The sequence below is a fragment of the Aegilops tauschii genome, chromosome 7 (assembly GCF_002575655.3).
Source record: "Aegilops tauschii subsp. strangulata cultivar AL8/78 chromosome 7, Aet v6.0, whole genome shotgun sequence".
In the NCBI taxonomy this organism is placed as follows: Eukaryota; Viridiplantae; Streptophyta; class Magnoliopsida; order Poales; family Poaceae; genus Aegilops; species Aegilops tauschii.
In genome coordinates, this window is record NC_053041.3 from 383,343,359 (window position 1) to 383,362,941 (window position 19,583).

General features: G+C 49.9%; 2 protein-coding genes and 1 pseudogene across 4 annotated transcripts; 1 reads left to right on the forward strand and 2 right to left on the reverse strand.

The window, feature by feature from the left end:
* The first annotated feature begins 1,377 nt into the window (after window positions 1-1,377).
* LOC109771735 (3'-5' exonuclease-like) lies at window positions 1,378-4,566 on the forward strand (annotated as a pseudogene).
* Window positions 4,567-5,279: 713 nt separating this feature from the next.
* LOC109771734 (pentatricopeptide repeat-containing protein At4g16835, mitochondrial) lies at window positions 5,280-9,775 on the reverse strand. Of its 2 annotated transcripts, none has more exons than XM_040397175.3 (3): window positions 7,254-9,775; window positions 6,807-7,081; window positions 5,280-6,106 (listed from the first exon to the last, which is right to left on the reverse strand). In XM_040397175.3, exon 1 carries the CDS (start codon window positions 9,638-9,640, stop codon window positions 7,820-7,822), a length of 1,821 nt encoding a protein of 606 aa, XP_040253109.1. In that variant the 5' UTR covers window positions 9,641-9,775; the 3' UTR covers window positions 5,280-6,106; window positions 6,807-7,081; window positions 7,254-7,819. The 2 variants fall into 2 exon arrangements, with proteins under 2 accessions (XP_040253109.1, XP_020186019.1); XM_020330430.4 differs by having other exon boundaries at window positions 7,232-9,775.
* Window positions 9,776-10,843: 1,068 nt separating this feature from the next.
* Window positions 10,844-19,114, reverse strand: LOC109771733 (factor of DNA methylation 1). 2 transcript variants are annotated; one of them, XM_020330427.4, is made up of 8 exons: window positions 19,018-19,114; window positions 18,431-18,490; window positions 14,755-15,647; window positions 14,016-14,197; window positions 12,194-12,283; window positions 11,807-12,091; window positions 11,498-11,707; window positions 10,844-11,282 (listed from the first exon to the last, which is right to left on the reverse strand). In XM_020330427.4, the coding sequence occupies exons 2-8, from the start codon at window positions 18,433-18,435 to the stop codon at window positions 11,058-11,060; spliced, it is 1,890 nt and encodes a 629-aa protein (XP_020186016.1). In that variant the 5' UTR covers window positions 18,436-18,490; window positions 19,018-19,114; the 3' UTR covers window positions 10,844-11,057. The 2 variants fall into 2 exon arrangements, with proteins under 2 accessions (XP_020186016.1, XP_020186017.1); XM_020330428.4 differs by lacking the exons at window positions 18,431-18,490; window positions 19,018-19,114 and adding an exon at window positions 17,154-17,330.
* Window positions 19,115-19,583: the final 469 nt, after the last annotated feature.

Consider the following 19,583-nt stretch of genomic DNA (forward strand, 5'->3'; position numbering starts at 1 on the left):
GCCGTGTTCGGGACGGTGTGGCGAGGGCGCGCAAGGCGCGGCGCGGGCGCGTTCGGTTTCCGGCGGCGTATGATGGATCTGAGGTTGCGCCTCCGGCGGGTGGCGGCCGCGGGAGCGTCGTCGGCAGGCCCCAGGGCTGCGGCCTGGTGGTTTCTGCCCGACGAGTTTGGGCGGGGTTGCGGTCCCCCCTCCTGCCTCCTGGATCTCCGTCACCATCTGGCTGCGTCGGCTGCGGGCGGCGGATGAGACGCCGGGGCGGCGGCCTCGGTCTGGGCTCCGGCGACGGCGTGAGTGCGCGTGGCGGCGCTCGGTTCCAGATGCGTACGTGGCGGCTGTGGTGCGGGCGTCTCGGCGGCGCCCGATCCAGATCTGAAGGCCTCCGTCTACTTCAACCAGGGCTGCCTCCGATGGTCCTGCTTTGGGCGGCCTTTGTCGCCGGAGTTGTACCTATTTGGCGGCTGGAGGTGGGAGGTCGCTCCGGAGAAATCCGAGGCCAGCAGTGCTGGCCACGACGGCGGCGACGCCCGAGGGCGCCGTACCCTTCTTGTAGGTGCCGTCCAGGTGGTCTCCTTCCCCTCTTCCTTCCACCCAGCTCGTATGACGGGCGAAAGCCCAAATCCTTGCCGGATCGAGCGACAGCGGCGCTCCGGGCTTCGTCACCCTCTTGGGGGTGTCGTTCGTGGTGAGCTTGGGGTGGATGTGATGCTTTGGTTGCTTGGCGGCGGTTGGTGGCGTGGTCGGAGTTCGTCTGGTGGCGGTGCGTTGGCGCTCTGCCGCCTATGTGCTCAGCCTCGGAGTCCTTCTTCCACGGTGCTTGGTCTTCAGCAGCCTTGCCGGACTCGGCGGAGCGGTGCTTCATCCTACTCATTGATGGCGGCGTATCTCGGCGGCGTGGCGCAGTGGAGATTCGGCGTTCGATGTGTGACGATGGACTCGCGCAGGAGGACGAAGCTGTCTGGTGTCGTGGTGACGTCGATGGCTGAGTGGCCAGACAAGGTAGAAGCCTCAATATTTGCTCTGAAGACGGACCTGTGAAAGATGGCGGCGACGACACACGAGTGCGTCGGACCGGTTTGTGCCCCAGACCCGGTATGTGGCTCGGCTGAGGCTTCCGGCTTTTGATGTTAGGCTTAGGTGAGTGGTCTGGGTAGTGGCCCAGCTAGCACCCCTTCATCATTTTGATGTTAGGCTTAGATGAGTGGTTTGGGTATGTGGCCCAGCTAGCACGCCTTCATCATTTGGATAGGAGTAGGGGCATATGTTGTCAAGATGGCGGATTCAGGCATATTGTTGTAATACTTTGTAAGGTCCTCAAGAATAATCAATAAAGTGGCCGCATGCATCTCCTAGATGCAGAGGCCGGGGGTCATCCTCTTTTTCTAAAAAATGAGAGTCACGTTCGTAGAGTTCCAACCTGTATGATCTTTCTATTATGTATATAGCATTCAGCACCTCATCTGTCATCTCCTCGCGTGTTTCTGCTCTTCTCTGATCTCTCTTCCCAACTCCTTGACCGTTGTCGCTCGTCCAACACAAATCACAATGGCGGCCGAGAAGCTCGTCACCTCCGTGGACTTCGAGGACGACATGATCACCGCGACCGTCACGTCCTCCGGCGACGCCGTCAAGGCCTGGCTCCGCCAGATCCGCTACGTCTACCGCTGGGTCTACCACAAGCTCATCGTGGGGCTGGACGCGAGTGGCGCCCCAGCTACAGCCGCGCGCAGAACCCCGTCGCGCTCCTGCAGCTCTGCGTCGGCCGCCGCTGCCTCGTCTTCCAGCTCCTCCACGCCGACTTCGTCCCGCGGGCCCTCCACCGTTTCCTCGCCAACCCGGACTTCCGATTCGTCGGCGTCGGCGTGCAGGACGACGCCGGCCGCCTCAGCAACGACCACGGCCTCGAGGTCGCCAACGCCGTCGACCTGCGCGACCTCGCGGCCGACGAGATGCGCAGGCCGTGGCTCCGCCAGGCCGGGCTCAAGGACGTCGCGGGCGTCGTCATGGGGGCCAACCTCAACAAGCCGCGCAGGGTCAGGATGGGGCCGTGGGACGCCTGCCGCCTCTCCCAAGAGCAGATCCAGTACGCCTGCATCGACGCCTTCGTCTCCTTCGAGGTCGGCCGGAAGCTCCTCACCGGCGACTACTCCTCCTCCGACGAGGAGGACTACTGAGGTGATCGATTACCGTCGTCCCATGTCCTGCTAAATCTACCAGCTCCCAAGTACTAGTGCGTTTAGGTTTAGTTGTTTATCTCGTAACGTTAATTAAGCAATGGATGGTTTATTAGGAGTTTACCTGCAAACTCTAGCTCTTAAGTTTAGGACTTTATGGATCTGTGATGGAAGAATCAGCCAGACATTAGTCATGATGAGGAGTTGAGGGCCGTTTCTTCTACAGAGTTGATGGGCTCGTGCTGCTAGTGGCTTTCAATACAAATTCCGGCCTTTGATCTTGAGGGTAAATTGCATAATTTGGGCCACAAACTGAAATTGGTGATGATGAGGAGTTGAGGACCGTTTCTTCTAATGAGTTGATGGCCATGGCGACGCATGTTTGCAATATTTTGTTGATGGCTTACCAAGCTGACCACTTGGTCATGGCGACGCATGTTGCTAGTGGCTTTCGGTACAAATGTCCACCTTTGATTGAGGGTGAAATTCATAATTTGAGCCACAAACTGAAGGCGTTCCCTGTTGGTACTCGGTGAAGTTGTTACACAAAGTTCTCTTTTGTGTGACAAATAAATATGTGCACCCATCTGTCCTAACAACTTAGTGAGGCGCGCTTCATCTAGTGAAAATATATGGGTTGTCCTTAATTAGCACGGTATTCATAACACAAGTTTTCAGATTTGCTAGATGCATACTACTAGTACTACATACCACTACTAGGACTTGTGCAATAGTGTTATCGTAGGAATGTCACATAGGATAAATGCTGAGATGGAGGAGAAAGTAACCAAAAGAAAATGTTTGTCTTTTTTTCTTTAATTAAGAGATGATCTCCAAGTAACAATATCTCCCATTGCATATAGTTAGTAGAGAGAAGACTGAGATAACCCATTGTATTTTTTTTTTGTTACCATCTCTACTACTTGGACGTGGAAAATGGTGAATGCCACATGGGATAAATGCTGAGACAGAGGACAAAGAACCCAGAAGAAAATGTTTGCCTTCTCTTAATTAAAAAGATGATCTCCCAGCAACAATATTTTTCATCACATATTTAGAAATATCTAGCTACTGAAGGCAAGGCTGAGATAACCCATTGTATAATCTTTTTTTAGTATTGCTATTTCTACGTTTCGTGGTGGAGTAAACATAAGTACTCCCTCCGTCTCAAAATTCTTTTCTTAGATTTATCTAGATACGGATGTATCTAACACTAAAATGTGAATAGATACATTCGTATGTAGACAAATCTAAGACAAGAATTTTGGGACGGAGGGAGTATGTCTTATCAACTACTATACATACCCTTATTCTCTAGTGTTTCGTGGGTATAAGATGGATTGTTCTTAAGGTGGCATTTAGACTTGAGATAATTAGAGCATCTACAACCGGAGCCTCCATAACCCCCCCCCCCCCTCCCCCACCGGCACCCCCCCTATCCAGCCTGTATGTGGGGCGGATATGGGGACGCCCGGACGCGTCTATCATGTCGGACCCAACAAGCCGGACCCATCCCAAATTGACCAAGCCCACCAAATCAACCACATTCCCTCCGCGCATGTCCTCCATTTCCCGTGTCCACACTGCGCCACTCTCGTCCGCCGTCATAGATGTCGTCGTCGGGTACCTTGTCCGCCGCCGTTGGCATGGATGATGCCTCAACGCAATCCCTAGGCTCTCGACTGTGGCCATCAATTGCAAGGCGGAGAACGATGCCCAGTGGTAGCTCGTAGGAAGCAATGCGAGTGTGAAGTGATGGGGAAGGTAGCTGCAGAGAGGGCCGGTGTGGAGATGACCGCTGAGGAGATGGGCTTGGGCGCGTTCGGTATGGCGACTGCGACTGATCCGTCCGTTGTGGCCGTGGCAAGGAAGAACTCGTCGACAGAACCCGACTCCGTTCCGTCCTCCAGTGTCCGGGCATCCTGGATAGCTTTCCAAAAGATGCCGCCGTTGAGGAGACAGTGTACGACTCGTCGCAACTCCAAGTGGAAAACGCAGGGCATGCCCACATGTTGTTCAACAATATGCCGGAAGATCCGATACATTTTTTGCCCCATATGCCATTTGCATTGGTTGATTCATTTGTTGCACATACATTTGATCAATCTAGGGATAGTCTAGGAAGAAGCAAGAGAAATATGTAAAATGGGAGCTAAAAAAGAAGGCGACATTGCAAGGAATTGAGCTCGAGAGAGTGAGGTTGAGGCTTGCGAGACAAATGGAGAAGTTGGGGATCATGTTGCGGGACACTAGCCTCTTGGAGTGGTTGATCGGCATGAAGAAGATGATCAATGAGCGCAATAATGGAGGCGGTTGATTCATTTATGTATCCCATATCTATGTATGAATTGGTATTACTTTATTCTGGCAAGTAATGAATTGTTAAATTGCTGTTTATTTTGTATCCTTGAATTGTTGAATTGATGATGAATTTGTGCCATGTGATGGACGTGCATGCGTTTGCATGAGGGTTTGGCATATAGAGTGTGGTTGTCTGAGAGGACAAATAAGGAGCCGCTTGACACTGTCCGCAAGCGTGTCTAGTCGCGCCGGTGACGTATAGGGGTCGGATTTGGCCAGTGTGGTTGTAGTTGTTTTTAATGGATGGAATACATTCCACATGATATCTCTTTGCTATTTCCAAGTCGATTGAGAAATAGATATAGCTCAATCGATGCTATAGCAGGCAAACTATATATGTGGAGATTCATTATTATTTTCTTTAGTTTTAGGTTGTTTTTCTATTGTATTCCCCTGGAGATCATTGAGAAATAGTTATTTCTCAATCGATTGAGCTCTAGACACTCCCAATTAAAATCCTATAAAAATGCAATGGGAATCCTATAACCAAAAAATAACTCTAATTTTGCAATGCTTCGGTGTTGGACCAAGCATTGCTCGACCACTGCACAAAAGTTGTTTCATACTTCCATCATACGAAAATGTTGCATCCGATTGAAACAGGGCCACAGTGAGTAGTACAATATTTTTCGAGAAACTCATGGCAATACTGCAGTTCTATTTTCGTTAGAAATAAAACCAGGTAAAATAAAGAGTTGCAAACTTTTGTATTTTTCAACTAACCGTGGCACGACAAAAACACGCCGGTAGAAGAATCGCATGAAAACTTTTATGTTGAGCTAGCAGGACACATCGACTTCTTTTTACCGAAGTCAGCAGGAGCTCTGCCATTACATTTCATAAGGGGGGAAAACTGTACATTAGCTGCAAGCAGCTTACAGACGATCTGGGAGGGAGCGGAGCAAAGAAAAGAAAATAAAGGAAGAAGAAGAGAGAGAAAGAAAGGAGTGCCCAGCGTCACTCAGGATTTGTTCCAGCGAATAATTGTCAAGTCTGCTTAGAGAAGGAGCAGTGAAGCATCAAGTGGACTGCGGATTCCGGTGCTGGCTAGCCTATCCGTAGTCCAGTTTATGTTTTGGAGCAGAAGTCAAATGAAAAACTTGATCTTTCCTTCCACTCTTTTCCTCCACGCCCGGCTTAGTTCCGATTGCCTAATTCGGCCAATGAACTGGGCGTCGTAAGCGGCCTTGGAAAGGTAAACTCCATTGCTTGTCAGCTTCCAGGAGAAGGCGTCCTCAGTCTTGCAACTGAACATTTTGAAGCTGCTCCCATAGCCCCAGGAACTGATGGAGCTCGTCTTGCGTGTTCATCCGAAGCAACCCAATCATCCATCTCCCATTTTGCAGCTCCTCATTGACCGAAATGTTCCTTTTCTGCGAAAGCTTCCAAACGAGCAGTTGGAAGAACACGTAGAGTGCCTGTTGCATCCTGCTACACCCTCTGTTCAGCTTCGTCACTCCTTGGCACACTCACTCCACTTTGTTCCACACGACTTTAGCTTGATTATGTACAGAAGTGCACAGAAATGTACAATGTGATGGCAAGGGAAAATATCTGGACATTGTGTGTACCACCTGGTCAAGAAATAGCTATTAATTATTATTTTTATTGTTTGAACATCATTGTTCAATTAATATGTGCCCATGATAATAAGATGAGGTTTCTAAGGATTAACTCCGCCAAATTTGACTTCTGTAGGTAGAACATATAGCAGTACTATTGTTGCATGGGTACGGACAAGACATCTATCAACATCTGATTCTATTTCATCGTGTAATTTGGCTGAAAACTAGCGACACCACGCTTTCACCGAGCAGATCAGAATAGCGGTGGCATAAAAGCTAATGCGAGGAGAAAAACATGTCCAGGATATTTGCATAGCCCGCCCCAAGCCTGTCACATGCAGCAAGATTGTTATGCAAATTCAAAATGGTATTTAGTTCACTGTTTCAGGCCTGAAGCGAACCTGCAGTATGTATAATGCTTATCCTCCCAATGCTTCTTATCTGAACCAGCAATCGTTGGGCACTAACAATTAACAACTTAGGTATTTAGTCTCCCACCCCATAAATCCTTATATTATACCCAATGTACAAAACTAACAAAGGTAAAGAAGAGAAAAGTACAAGAGATACATGGAGGAACAGAGATCACCTCACAAACAGACCACCTCAACACAAACGCTAAACATAGTTTGTGAGGTGGAGTGCTCTGAGAGAAGGGTGCATGAAGGAGGAGAAAGACCGTGGGAAGCGTGAAATAGAGGTGGAATACCTCTGGATTGACTTCCTCTCTGGAGTCTGAACATGCCTTGGGGGTGTCCGATCTGGTGGCGGTGGGCCTCGTGGTGGCCGCAGGTGGAAGTGGTGTGCTTTGAGGTCATCGGATCTGCTGGTGGCTCGTGCCTAGGCTTCAGTTGTTCCTGATGGTAGAAGGATGATTCGGCGAGGTTGGCGGCGCACATCATGGTGAGAAAACTTGGCATCATGGCGATACACTCTTACAGCCTGAGCCCGTGACGGTGCTATAACTGGACTCGACATGGAAATCTGCACAAACCCTCGCATTCTTAAAGATCTTAGTTATAGATAGATCCATTTATAGGCATTATCATAACACTTTTTTTGGAAAGTTTGAGCTTATTTGCACTAAAGAATTATGACAATGGCTATTTTTCTTCAAAAAAGAGTTAAGTTTACCCGGTGTTAACTTTGAGCTCACCCTCCATTTTCTTCCTGGATTCGCCAGTGCCAGCATCTGCATTTTAAGACTCTCGTCCATCTACATCATGCAGTGCAAAATCAAGATCTACAACATAAACCATTGCCTTCATGTGCTCCTCTAACTGGTCCAATCTTTCATGAATCAAACGAGGCTGACAAGTGCAAACTTTCAGTTGATCTGAACTCACGAATCAACTACTGGAGCAGTACGAATAGTGCTGGGAATTGGAGCATACACATCTCCAACTGCCTGATACCTAGATGTGAAATATAAATCAAATGCGCTTCATCAGTCCTTCCATACACCTTGCTTCTTGATTTTGCACTCATGCCACATCCATCAACAATGTGTCTGTCAAGTGCCACAATAGGCTATTAGGTTTTGCCTAACCTCACAGGACACAACATGTTGCCCAAGTAACAACACTAAGAAACCACTATGGTAAATTCTCACATGTTAGGATGTTGACTACTTCACAGATCCAATGCTCTTGTTAAGGATCAACTACTGTTGCATCCCTATCAAATTTGCCAGTATACATCAAACCTTGTTACTGGCTTTCTTCACCAGTAATCCCCACATGAACAATGCCCACCTTTAAAGTGATGGAAACGTGTTGTATCCCTCAGGATGATTTCTCGATCCTCGATCTTGGAGATGAGCTTCGCAGCATTATGGCAATCTCCACAGACCCTGAGATTCTTGAATATCCTCAAGGTTAACCCAGGTGCAGTACTAATGAGGCCAAAAGCAATAGCGAGCTTCTCACTGTGCCTCATTAGCATCTGCACCTTAAGACTCTCGTCTACATCATGCAGTACAAAATCAAGATCTGGAACATAACCCATTGCCTTCATCCGCTCCTCCAACCGGTCCAATCTTTCATGAATCAAACGAAGCTGAGGATGCAATCTGTCATTTGATCTGAACTCATGAATCACACCCTTTATCTCAACCCAGCTATACCCAGGTGTTTTGACAACCGCATTATCCTTCATCCACCTCCTTACTCTGGAGACGTCGGCCCACTGATTCGCCGCAGCATAAATATTTGCCAACTGTACATAGGCGCCTGCGCTGTGTGGGTTCTGTTGGATCAGCTTTCCAGCAGCAAATTCAGCAAACTCCGAGTTCTTATAAACTCTACAAGCAGCCAACAGAGTGCCATAGGCAGAAGGATGTGGCTCAAAAGGCATAGAGCGAATCAAGCACACAGCTCTTTCAAGCAAACCGGCTCGGCACAGAAGATCCACCATGCAAGAGTAATGATCAGCCCGTGGCTCGACTCCGTAGATTTCCTGCATTGTCTCAAAACACTGTATTCCAAAATCACAAAGTCCAGTGTGGATGCAAGCAGTTAATACTGCCACAAAAGTAATCCAGTTAGGCTTAACACCTTGAGCCCTCATCTTTTCAAACAGGCTGATAGCTTCCTGCCCGTGGCCATGCTGTGCATAGCCTGAAATCATTGCATTCCATGCAACCACATCCCTTGTACGCATCTCACTGAACAGCTTGCACGCGCCCTCCAAGTCGCCGCACTTGCAGTACATGCTCACGAGCGACGTGCCAACAGTTATTCTCCGACTCAGCGGCAGCTTGATGCACCACTGATGTACCTGCCTCCCAAATCCCAGCGCAGACAGGTTGCTGCATCCAAGGAGCACGCTACTTAATGTCGACTCGTTTGGCCGAACATCGGCATCCCTGACTATCGTCTTGAACACCCTCAAAGCATCACCTGCGCGTGAATTTTTGACATAGCCAGCAACCATGGCGTTCCAGGAAACCAAGTTCCTCACAGGCATTCCCTGGAAGAACTCCGTTGCCTTGTCCACATCGCCAGCATCCATGTACCCTGACACCATGGCTGTCCAAAGAAAAGCGTCCTCCTTGTCGGGCGCGTCCCTAAAGCACTCCTCGGCCATGCCCATGTCTCCAGCGGAGGCAAACCCGGAAACCATGGCGTTCCAGGAGACGGAGTTCCTCGCAGGCATGGCCAGGAACAAGGCCCTGGCCTCCCCCACGGCCCCGTTCCTGGACAGCCCGGACACCATGGTGTTCCAGGACGCGACGTCCCTGTCCGGCATCGCGGAGAAGAGCTCCCGGGCGCCGCGGACGTCGCCGCCGGCGAAGTGGCAGGACAGGAGCGTGTTGTAGGAGACGACGTCAGGGTGCGGGATTCGGTCGAACAGGTGGCACGCGTCCGCGAGGCGGCCGCCGGGCGCCCTCGCGTAGCCCGCGAGGAGGCGGTTGTAGTCGGCCGTGGTCTTGCGGGGCGCGGACGCGAAGGCCTCCGCGGCGCCGGCGAGGTCCCCACGCCGGACGGCTGCCGTGGTGAGGTAGCGGGCACCGACACCGAGACGAAGTCGGCGCCCGATCATCTGTGTTGCAGCGGGACAGGCATGGGGAACGCGAGGAGAGTGGGAGGTGGGCGCCGTCCACACCCTCTTTGCTGTCTTGCCTTCCCTTTTGTTGAACAAAAATGGTGTTCTTTGCTTTTGGTGAAATTTACTCAAAAGTCAAGCAAATGTTCTCACATGTGAGGATGATGATATGGTTGGTGTGGTGGCAATACAAAAAAGGCAATGATTTAAATCGGGCATCGACCACTCGCTCATGTAGCTCTCATTTACACAGCTCACAATGCTAGAAACGACGGGCACAGGGGACTGGAACACGCCACTAGCATCATCGATAGCTGTAATCGGCGACAGAAAAGCTTCAAATGGTAGCGCGATTTGCTGCGACCAGCGGCTTGCTAGGGCAAGATGTGACAGAAAAACTTCAACCGGCGATGCGATTTGCTACGACGACGGGGTGAAAGGAGCAGCAATCGGTGACGGGGATGTTGGAGCCGTTGCCGATGAAGCTGGAACCGGCGGGTTTTATTCTTTAGCCAATGGAAGTGATGTTGTGATGACGATAGGGTGGCATCGCGATGGCAGCAACCGGCACCTATAAAAGCTACAACCGACGGCTTGTTTTGCTGTGATGCTCATGGGGTGAAGCGGTGACCCGGGAGACCAGAGCGAGGGCAGCAGACGGTGCACCCGTGCGCCGAGCGTTGACGGCGGGGCAACGCTCACAATGCTACGTTATGCAATGTCGGAACAACAACTCATCCACAGGCAAGAGCTCCAAACAAGGTTGCGATGGCGAGGTTGCAAGCACATCATCAACAACGAGGCCTCGTGTCCATGGATGGGCCAGGACGGTCAGCGGCGCTCATTGTCACTCTTTCCCTCTCCTACACACGGTTGCATGATTTGAGAAAAAAACATCCACGAAATGGATGAAGAATGGGCCCTAATCCGACGGTTGGAGGACAACGCAACGGACGCTCGGGATGCGACCGGCCGAAAGTTGGGCTGGTCAATCGGCGAGCATTGGCCATACAAAAACCACATGTGCCAAATGAATTCTTACATGGACAAACAAAAACATTGACACACACATCTTCCAACTTACACACGGGCTCCTCGCAAAAAATTAAGTTGGCCGAGTTCATGCCAGATGCCAAAAACACACACACACACACTCAAGAATGACAATAAAGTGACCCATTGCAGAAAAAAGAACCATCATAAGAAAGAAGAAACGATTCATTGCAAGCATTGTCTGCCAACTACGAATGGAATAAAAGGGGTTCCGATACATCACTGCTCTCAGACTGACTGAGCTGAGCAGCACATAACTTGTCTTGCAGTTCACCAACATTATTAAAGGGAAACAGTTTGTCAAGTCTTCTCCAATCCCCAAAATGAAAAACCACTGCTTGTACTGGGTACCACACGTTGATCACCTCTTACGCTTGGCCTTCCACTGCTTGAGGATATGCTCCACCACTTCCCCCATGCTAGCCTTCCTGCTCTCTTTGTTGTTCCACAGCTCCGAGACCACGTAGCTGCCGCTGGCATTGTACTCGTTCATCTCCACCAGCGCGGTGGTCACAGCCTTGTAAACCTCTTCGCCCAGCTCCTCCTTCAGTCCCACCAGCTTCTCGTCCCCTTTGTCGATGATTTGCTGGGGGACACATCACATCATGTTAGTGTTGATCATTGCAATATGTACTTGTCAGCAAGTGTTGATCATTGCAATATGTACTTGTCAGCAAGTGTTGATCATTGCAATATGTACTTGTTAGCAAGTGTTGATCATTGCAATAAGTACTTGTCAGCAAGTATTTGCTTAAGACAGGAAGGCAACAAGATAAGAATCACTCCATTGATCGTTCATACCTCAGACTTTTCACCTCTGGTCACTATCTTAAAAGGGTGCCAATTAGCATCCCTCAGATTGTCTTGCCACATGGAGCAAAATTCAAGAGCTTTTGTATCCGCCTCCGCGCCATACTTTGGTTTGCAAGCTTCAATAAACGGCTTCTCATCCACTTGACCCATCCTCCTGATTCCAATGTTGCTACGAGGGCCCAACAGATCCACCAAGCCCTGTAAACCAACAAGCTCAAGATTTTAGTGTACAGAATTTTCCCCACAAAATGAAAACTGTTAAAGAGAACAAGTGTGTGTGCGTGTATGTAACGTTACCGAAATAAGCTCTTTCTTTGCATCCTGCAGTTCATCATTGGTCATCCTTTCCTTGATAATCAGAGCTTGATTTAGCTCTTCCAGGTCTTCCATTGCGTCGATTCTATCCTGTAGATCCTTATTCAGCTCTTCGGTACGTTTCTTCACATCGACGCCCTCTCCCTCCATGTGCTTCACCACCTCCAATTTGCCTCTAAGCTGTTGAATATCCAGCTCCAGCTGATGCTTCTCATCAAGCTGCTTCTCTAACAGCAAGATTTTGTTCAGAGCAGCTTCCTTCTCTTTCTGAAAAGGAATTTGACATGTCAGGGTAAATTCTAGATTCTGGAATGGAAACTCTCGAGACATTTGAATGACACTAACAATTGGAAGGGTAGGAGCGCATACCTTGTGTTTCTCAACAAGACTCCGTACACCTTCATTGGCTTTTTCTTGCTCAATTCTTGCCATGTTAAGGGAGTCGTTTTGACCATCATTCTGAAGGGAAATTAGTTCAGCAGTAAGATAACTAGCCAGCTAGATTTTTCTACAAAAAGATCACCACAAGCATGCCAAAATGCTAGTATTCCGAGAAGGGAAACGTTTGGGGCCGGGGCACCGGCCGAAGCTTCGGCCGGTCCAGTCCACGCGCGCACGCCGCGACCCAGTCGCGAGCAACCACGTGGCGCTGCGGATCTCGCGAATCTCGCCTCATTCCTGTCTCGCAGCTCCGCGGATCTCGCCCCCATCCTCATCTCCTGTAGCGCCGGCGCCCACATCTCGCCGTCGGCCATGGAAGGTCGAATCCCCCGCGCGTCCATGGATCTAGATCTCACCCCGCCATGCTTTACAGCCCGTTTCGCCATTGGATGCAGCCCGTTGACCAATCCCCATCCCCGGCGGTTGCAACTCCCACACGTCTCGTGCTTCTGCCTCGCCGCCGACGAGCCAGGCGCGCGATGGTCGACACCGGAAGGCTTCTGCAGAATCGTCGCACCCCCTCATGTTGCAACCGTTTAAAAAAAAGCTTCATCCCCCTAGATGAAAAGCTTCAACCGGATGTAGAGAAAGCTACAAGCGGTCAGCGCCATAGCCGGAAAGCTACAACCGTTGACATGAAATGCTACATCCTTCGATTAAAAAAGCTTCAACCGAAACGACACAAAAAGCCTTGACCAAGTGCTGCTAAAAAGAAAATAGCTACAACTTTTGGTAGAAAAGCTTCAACGGTTGTTGGAAAAAGCTCCAACCATTGAGAGAGAAAGCTACAACTAGACACTATGAAAATAAGAAAGCTTCAACCAGCGACGGCTGGAGGTGGAAGAAGATGATAAAATGCTGCAGTTTTGCTACATGCTTCAACCGGCATAGATTTTTGCTACAACTGGCATAGCATTTTGCTACAACTAGCGTCACGTTTTGCTACAACACACAGCCGGCGTCGCGGTTTTGCTACAACTAGCATCGTTTTTTGCTACAACCGGCATAATGTTTTGCTACATCCATCACGGCCGAGCTGCGACCCAGCACGGGTTTCTGTGAATTCCGGCGGCGAGATCCAGCACGGGGGGCAGGGGCGGATGCTGCAACCGGTCGCCGGCGAGCTGCTACGGGCTCGCGGCGAGCTGCAACCTCGACCGGCCATAACGGAGCTCGAGCCCAAATCCATGGCGACAAGGAGGTCATGACGTATGTAAGACATGATTGAAGCAATCCCAAGGCGGCTTGATAGGTGGGGGAGCCCCTCGTCGACGTGATTCGGCCGCGGGGAACGAATAACAGGCGGATCTAGCCGCCGCCGCCGCGGATCGGGGACGGGCAGTCGCGGGGGGGATCCAGCTCCCCTGTTTTCCTTGCTGTGGCTGTTCGTACACGGTCGCAACAAAACTGTTCTTTTTTGCTGCAACGGTTGCTTCAGTCCGTGTATGCGCGCAGATCTAACGGTCCATGCAAACCGCATCGGACGGCTGGGCCTCGACCGGCCCAACTGTTGGGCCGGTGCGCCGGCGCAGATCGCTGCCCTTCCGAGAACAATATCAGTATATACTACTCCCTCCGTAAACTAATATAAGAGTGTTTAGATCACTATTTTAGTTATCTAAACACTCTTATATTAGTTTACAAAGGGAGTAGTAAACAGAGTCAAAATTTAGACCAAGAAAGCTATTCACTGAATTCCGGTATAAATGATGCATTTTATAGTAAACAGTTATGTGAGTGAATTTCATACCTTCTTCCTCTCATTCTCCAGTTTTCTTCTTTCCATGTCAGTTTGAGCAACTATTTCACTTAGTTGCTTTGATCTCCTTTTGATGTCGTTCTCTTTCTCATCCAACTGCTTTCTCAGCTGATCAGTCTCATGGAAAATTTTCAGCGAATGTTCACGGGCAGTTGACTGCATCTTTCGCATTTCTGTAGAGAAAACAAATAAAACATGATACAGTAGACATGATCATATTCGCAATGCAAATGAGTGTACCATTCATACAGCAATTGCATGAGACTTTGGGGAGCAGGGGAAACAAGAAAATCAGAAGAATCTTTCTCTCTATTCACTATCATTCCGCGTGGGTCCTTGAGCGGATCCCACATTAGCTCTTATTGAAACCAAGAAATATAGGCCTGCTTGCCATCCACACCAGAATAGCAGCTTTATCCGCCTGAAGTCGTGTAAACCAGAAATGAATTAACAAGGAAGGAATTCGTAGCCCAGAACCTTAAGCAGGAGCTCGCGACTATGGCAGGGCGGTACGCTCTGCTCTCTCGCGACCTCCACTCTAATCAAAAGACTAAAGGACCCTAGTAAATAAAGCAAAGATTTCTGAGCTAGGAATCAGAGGAAATGCTCTGACTCGATCTTATCAACGTCCATGAATGTGAAATCATAGATCGAACTGCCGAATTGGCAAAAAGAAAAAATAGTTGTTTTGGTGAACATCAAAGAAAAAACTTGCTCTTCTTCCATATACCTTCATTGTAGCGTTGGTCCAGCGAGTCGTTGTCTTCCATGGCCCTTTGGAGAGCGAGATCCATCTGATTACACTTGCACTCAAGTTCCATCAAGTACTTGCTCTTAGCACTAATCTGGCTCGTCAAACTAGTTATGAGAGTGTCAGTCTTGCGGGACATCTCCTGTTGCAGTTCAGCCACTGTCTTGAGATCACCATTTTCTGACAAGAACTTGCCAACTGGATCATCGGCTTTGTAATCCTCCTCTTTTGCCAGCCAAGCAAACATGTACTTGTCAGATTTACTTGCCTCCCAATCCGTTTTACCCAGATGATGTGATTTGTAGGTGTTGTGGAATCCCAAGGCATCCTTGAACCCGATCCAATCCTTGTTGAAACGGACTATTGCAAAGCCAGTGTACTCGCCGTCAGGAGAATGCACAGCATTGAAACGTATGGGTTTGTAACCAGCTAGCTGTTGCATTACAATGGCTCCACCTCTCTGTGTTTGCTCTACTGGAACATTGGCAAGGATGCCCATCCAGGGCCAAACAAACAGCTCCTGGTCCTGGACTGGCTTTGGAGGGTTGATCAGCGCCACGGCCTGTCGCGGTGGCAACGAACCTGCTGCATCAGCATGGTCAGTCTTGAGATGACTGGCTAGTGCCTGATGGTTTGCCTTCACTTTGGCAGCACGGTTGGATGCGCCCACACCAATTGCGTGCTGAAGCAGCTCATTGTAGCGGTAGTCCTGCTTCTTCTTCCCGGGGCAGAACGGGCATCTAAACCTGTCGGCGCCGAACCTCGCCACAAGCTTGCCAGACTTGAGGTCTGTGTACGCCTTCTCAGCATAGTCATCGATATCAGTGTCACTTAGCTCTGACGACTCGTCTGAACTGCACTCCATACGAGACCTGAAAATAAGGAATGATCAGCTAGAAAAATTGCACCAAGCTAGCAGCAAGACAGTGGACTGACAGTAGAACAAAAACATACTGATGTTTATGCCAAGCAACTAACTAGCCAAGAAACAATAAGCAGTTCACACACTGATGTTATGTAACCGATTCACAACAACAAGAGGAGCAAATGTTATGTAACCAATTGATAGCAACAAGAGAAACACCACCTCTTGTGCCCACCAAGCATGTTATTATAAATCAATAAATGCACACATATATGGAACAGTGTTGGAGATGTAAGCATGAGTAGTAGGCCTGATTCGACGCTGCTCATACACACTGAGGTAGCGCATGCACATTCACATACCAAATCGCATCCTAAGGAGAACACGACTGAAGCATATGCATATGCAGGCTAAAGATCAAACGCTAGCGCACCTCCTTCTCGACGGCCACAAACCCTCTAAAGCAATACCCCAAATACGTCACGCGCACACTAGCAAGAGAGACTAACCAAAGCCAAAAAGAAATACCGTGCGGTGCTGCCAAGAAATAGCCAGAGACCTAATTAGGCAGAACAAAAAGAAGCGAGACCACGACGGTACTGCCAAGAACACCGTGTACGGTGCATCTCAAGGAAGGAGGCATTCAAATCGTGGAGAAACAGAGCCAAGGATCTTGCTCTCTTTTTTGTATATTTGATCAAATAGCTGGACTGCATCACCCAACCGCCCATTTTATACAGAGAGAGAGAGAGAGAGAGAGAGATGCAGGAACATTGGGGCTTTGGTTCTGTCTTAGCAGGCTGGTGCTGCTGCATCTCATGCTGCTCGTTGGAGAGGAAAGGGATGTAGAGGGGGAGGCGTATCTTGGAGCAGGTGGGCTCGTTGTTAGTGAGGAAGAGGATGGAGAGGCTAAGGGTCGGTTCTTGGCCCTTGGAGCAGGTGCAGGTCGGCTCCTTTTTAGTGAGGAAAAGGATGGAGGGTCGAAGGGTCGGACTTGGAGCAGGTCGGCCCGTTCTGAGTGAGGAAAAGGATGGCGAGGTGAAGGATCGGAGCTTGGAACTGGTCGATGCGGCGGGTGGTGGCGTTTCCGGCGGTCCGCGACAGCATGGCAGAGCTCATCGAAGGCGCGCGCGGCGGCAGCCAGGGACGGGATGCCGAAGCCGTGGCGATTTGCGTGAGGGGGGGAGAGCGCCGGGCAGCGCGAGCGAGGAGGAGGTCGGGCAGGGCTGCGGTGGCGTCCGCCGCGTCGATCTGGGCGAACGGTCGGCATTGGGCGGCCGCCGTCGCCGCATCGATGGCGGACGCTGCGAGCAAGAGAGATCAACCAAAACCAAAAGAAATACTCCTAAAAATTAGTACTAGTAGTTGTGCGGCGCGGGCAAGAGAGATTAACCAAAACTAAAACGAAAAGAATCCAAGAAAAAAGAGGCGGAAAGAAAGAAGAGCAGAGCGAGCTGCGAGCACAGATCGTATCGTATGATTGGTAATATTATTAGAGGGCCAAGAAAATCACCAGCAAGGTCTCGGTCTCTCTATCTCTATCTCCCTCTCTCTTGGTGTGTCTTGATGGAAGCAGCAGCGAGCGAGATGGGGGGGAGGTGGGGAGAGAAAAGTGGCGAGGAGGGGGATGAATGGCAAGCGCCTCGCTGCAGTCCCCTCCCACGTCCTTCCTTTCCTCTTGTATGCAACGCGCGCAGCGGCAGCGCAGGCAGCACGGTGCAACTACTCCCGGCAAAGTCGCATCGTGGCCGCACGCGCCGCATCCGACGGTGGGCGATCGGGCGTTGCCGTCTACGTGATCGCAGCGGGGTGGTGGGCCAGCAGAGAGGCTGCGGAAATGGCAGGCCTTGCTTGTTTGCTTGTGGGCTGATGCGTTTTTTGACCGGCTGGCTGAGCTGCCTGTCTGCTGGATTACGTGTGGCCTTGGCACTGGCTGTGGTGTGGCTGGCACAAGGAAAGTAAAGCAGGCGCAAGAATTCCAACGGCCGGGCACCTCCTACCCTCTTGCCAAACGCGAGCACGCACTCCACTATTACGAATCCTACTACTGTACTATTAATCCTACCATAGCAGTAATAATTCACAAACGGCAAGATCTTATGCTGACCTGTCAGTCTAGCCGTCTAGGCATATACGAAGAAAAAGAAAGAGAGTCTGCTACTGTTACGCTCGTCTCGGCTAATACCTACCAAGGCAATTAGTCACCGATTAGCGGGCAATACGCTAGGCTAGGCTGCCGCCTTGTACAAGCAACGCTCTTCAGTTCATCCCATTCAGATCTCGCGTGTGAGCCAACTAACGCACGCACTCACTCGGTGTTTCGGTTCACCACAAACCTTCCAGTTACTCTCGCTTCAGATAAAAAATAAAAGAAACAAATCTCCTACTAGCAGTTTGTTGTTTCTTCACTGATACTAGATCTAGGCTGACGCCCCTCAAAAAAACACAAGTAAATCTAGCCCGACTGTTCTAAAAAAAACAGGTAGATGTAGCCCAGGCCGGCCCATCCAGCCCATATGGCTGGGAAAATATGGATCTGGCCGTACCAGATGCCGGATTGGTGTGAGTGAAGTGCACCACGATCATCAACAGAAAAGGTTTGCCTAAAAAAAATCAACAGAAAAGGTTTTCCTAAAAAAACAACAGGAAAAGAAATCACTCTCTCAAAAAAAGAAAAGAATAAATCCTCTTACGCCCCCAGTCCCTCGGATGACACACACAGGCACACAAAGATGCAGGAATCATGGCAACAGAGCAAAGGAAAGAAGGAGAGCAAAGAAGATACATTACCCCATCTCTTGGTGGCATGGATCTCCTAGATCGACGGATCCGACGCCGATTAATCAACACCTGCAAGAGATTAAAGAGAAGAGGCAGATAGATTAGGCCAAAGACAAGAGGGCGGCGAAGCAAGTAAAGGAAGTTGCGGAAGAAGGCCGATCGAAGACGAACAAGAAGAAGAAGTAGGCAGAGAACGAGAGGAACACCGAGTAAACCAACACGAGTCTAGGCAGAAGGTAGATCGGGAACATATACGGAGATGAGCATCCCTCCCAAATAACATGGGGAAAAACTAGCACCGGCAAGAGAGATCATTAACCAAAAGAAGCCAGGCGAAAAGAGAGAGGCGGAAAGAAACAACACAAGAAAGAAAAGCAGAGCGAGCGAGAGAGAGATCACATCATATCACTGGTAAAATTATCAGAGGAGAAAAGAAAGAAGAGCACACAGAGGAGGAAGAAGGCCGAGCAAGAAAAGCAGAGCGGGCGAGAGATCATATCATATCACTGGTAAAATTATCAGGGGAGAAAAGAAAGTAGAGCAGAGGAGGAAGAAGGCCGAGCAAGAAAATCACCACCCTCTCTCTTTTCTCTTACTGATTGATTGAAGCGGCCGGCGAGGTGAGCAAAGATGCGGCCGGCGAGGAATGGCAAGAGTCTCCTCTCCAAAAACCCTCTCCTCCTCTCTCAATCTAAAAGGTGGGAGTGCCCACGGTTTCCTCTTATAGGCAGAGCGCTCGGCCCGGTGCAGGCAGCACGGTGCAACCACTCTGGGCAAAGCCCCATCCTGGCCGCACACGGCGCATCCGACGGTGGAGGATCGGGCGTTGCCGTCTACGTGATAGCGCAGGGTGGTGGGCCAACCTGGCCTGGGGGTGTAGCTGCAAGACGGTAGAAAGACTGCGAAAATGGCAGGCCATTGTTTTATACCGGCTGACTGGGTGGCTGGCTGGATTACGTGTGCCTCTGCTACTGGCTGTGGCTGGTACAACCAAAGTAAAGCACCCGCAAAAATTTCAACTGCCAAACGCCAGTATGTACTGCACGCACTCCAACTCCACTATTATCAGTCTTTTTTTTGCGATGACTATTATGAGTCTTGTTAATCCTGCTAATTTACACACGGCAAGCTAGACCTTCTTCTCACCTGGTGGTGACTCGTG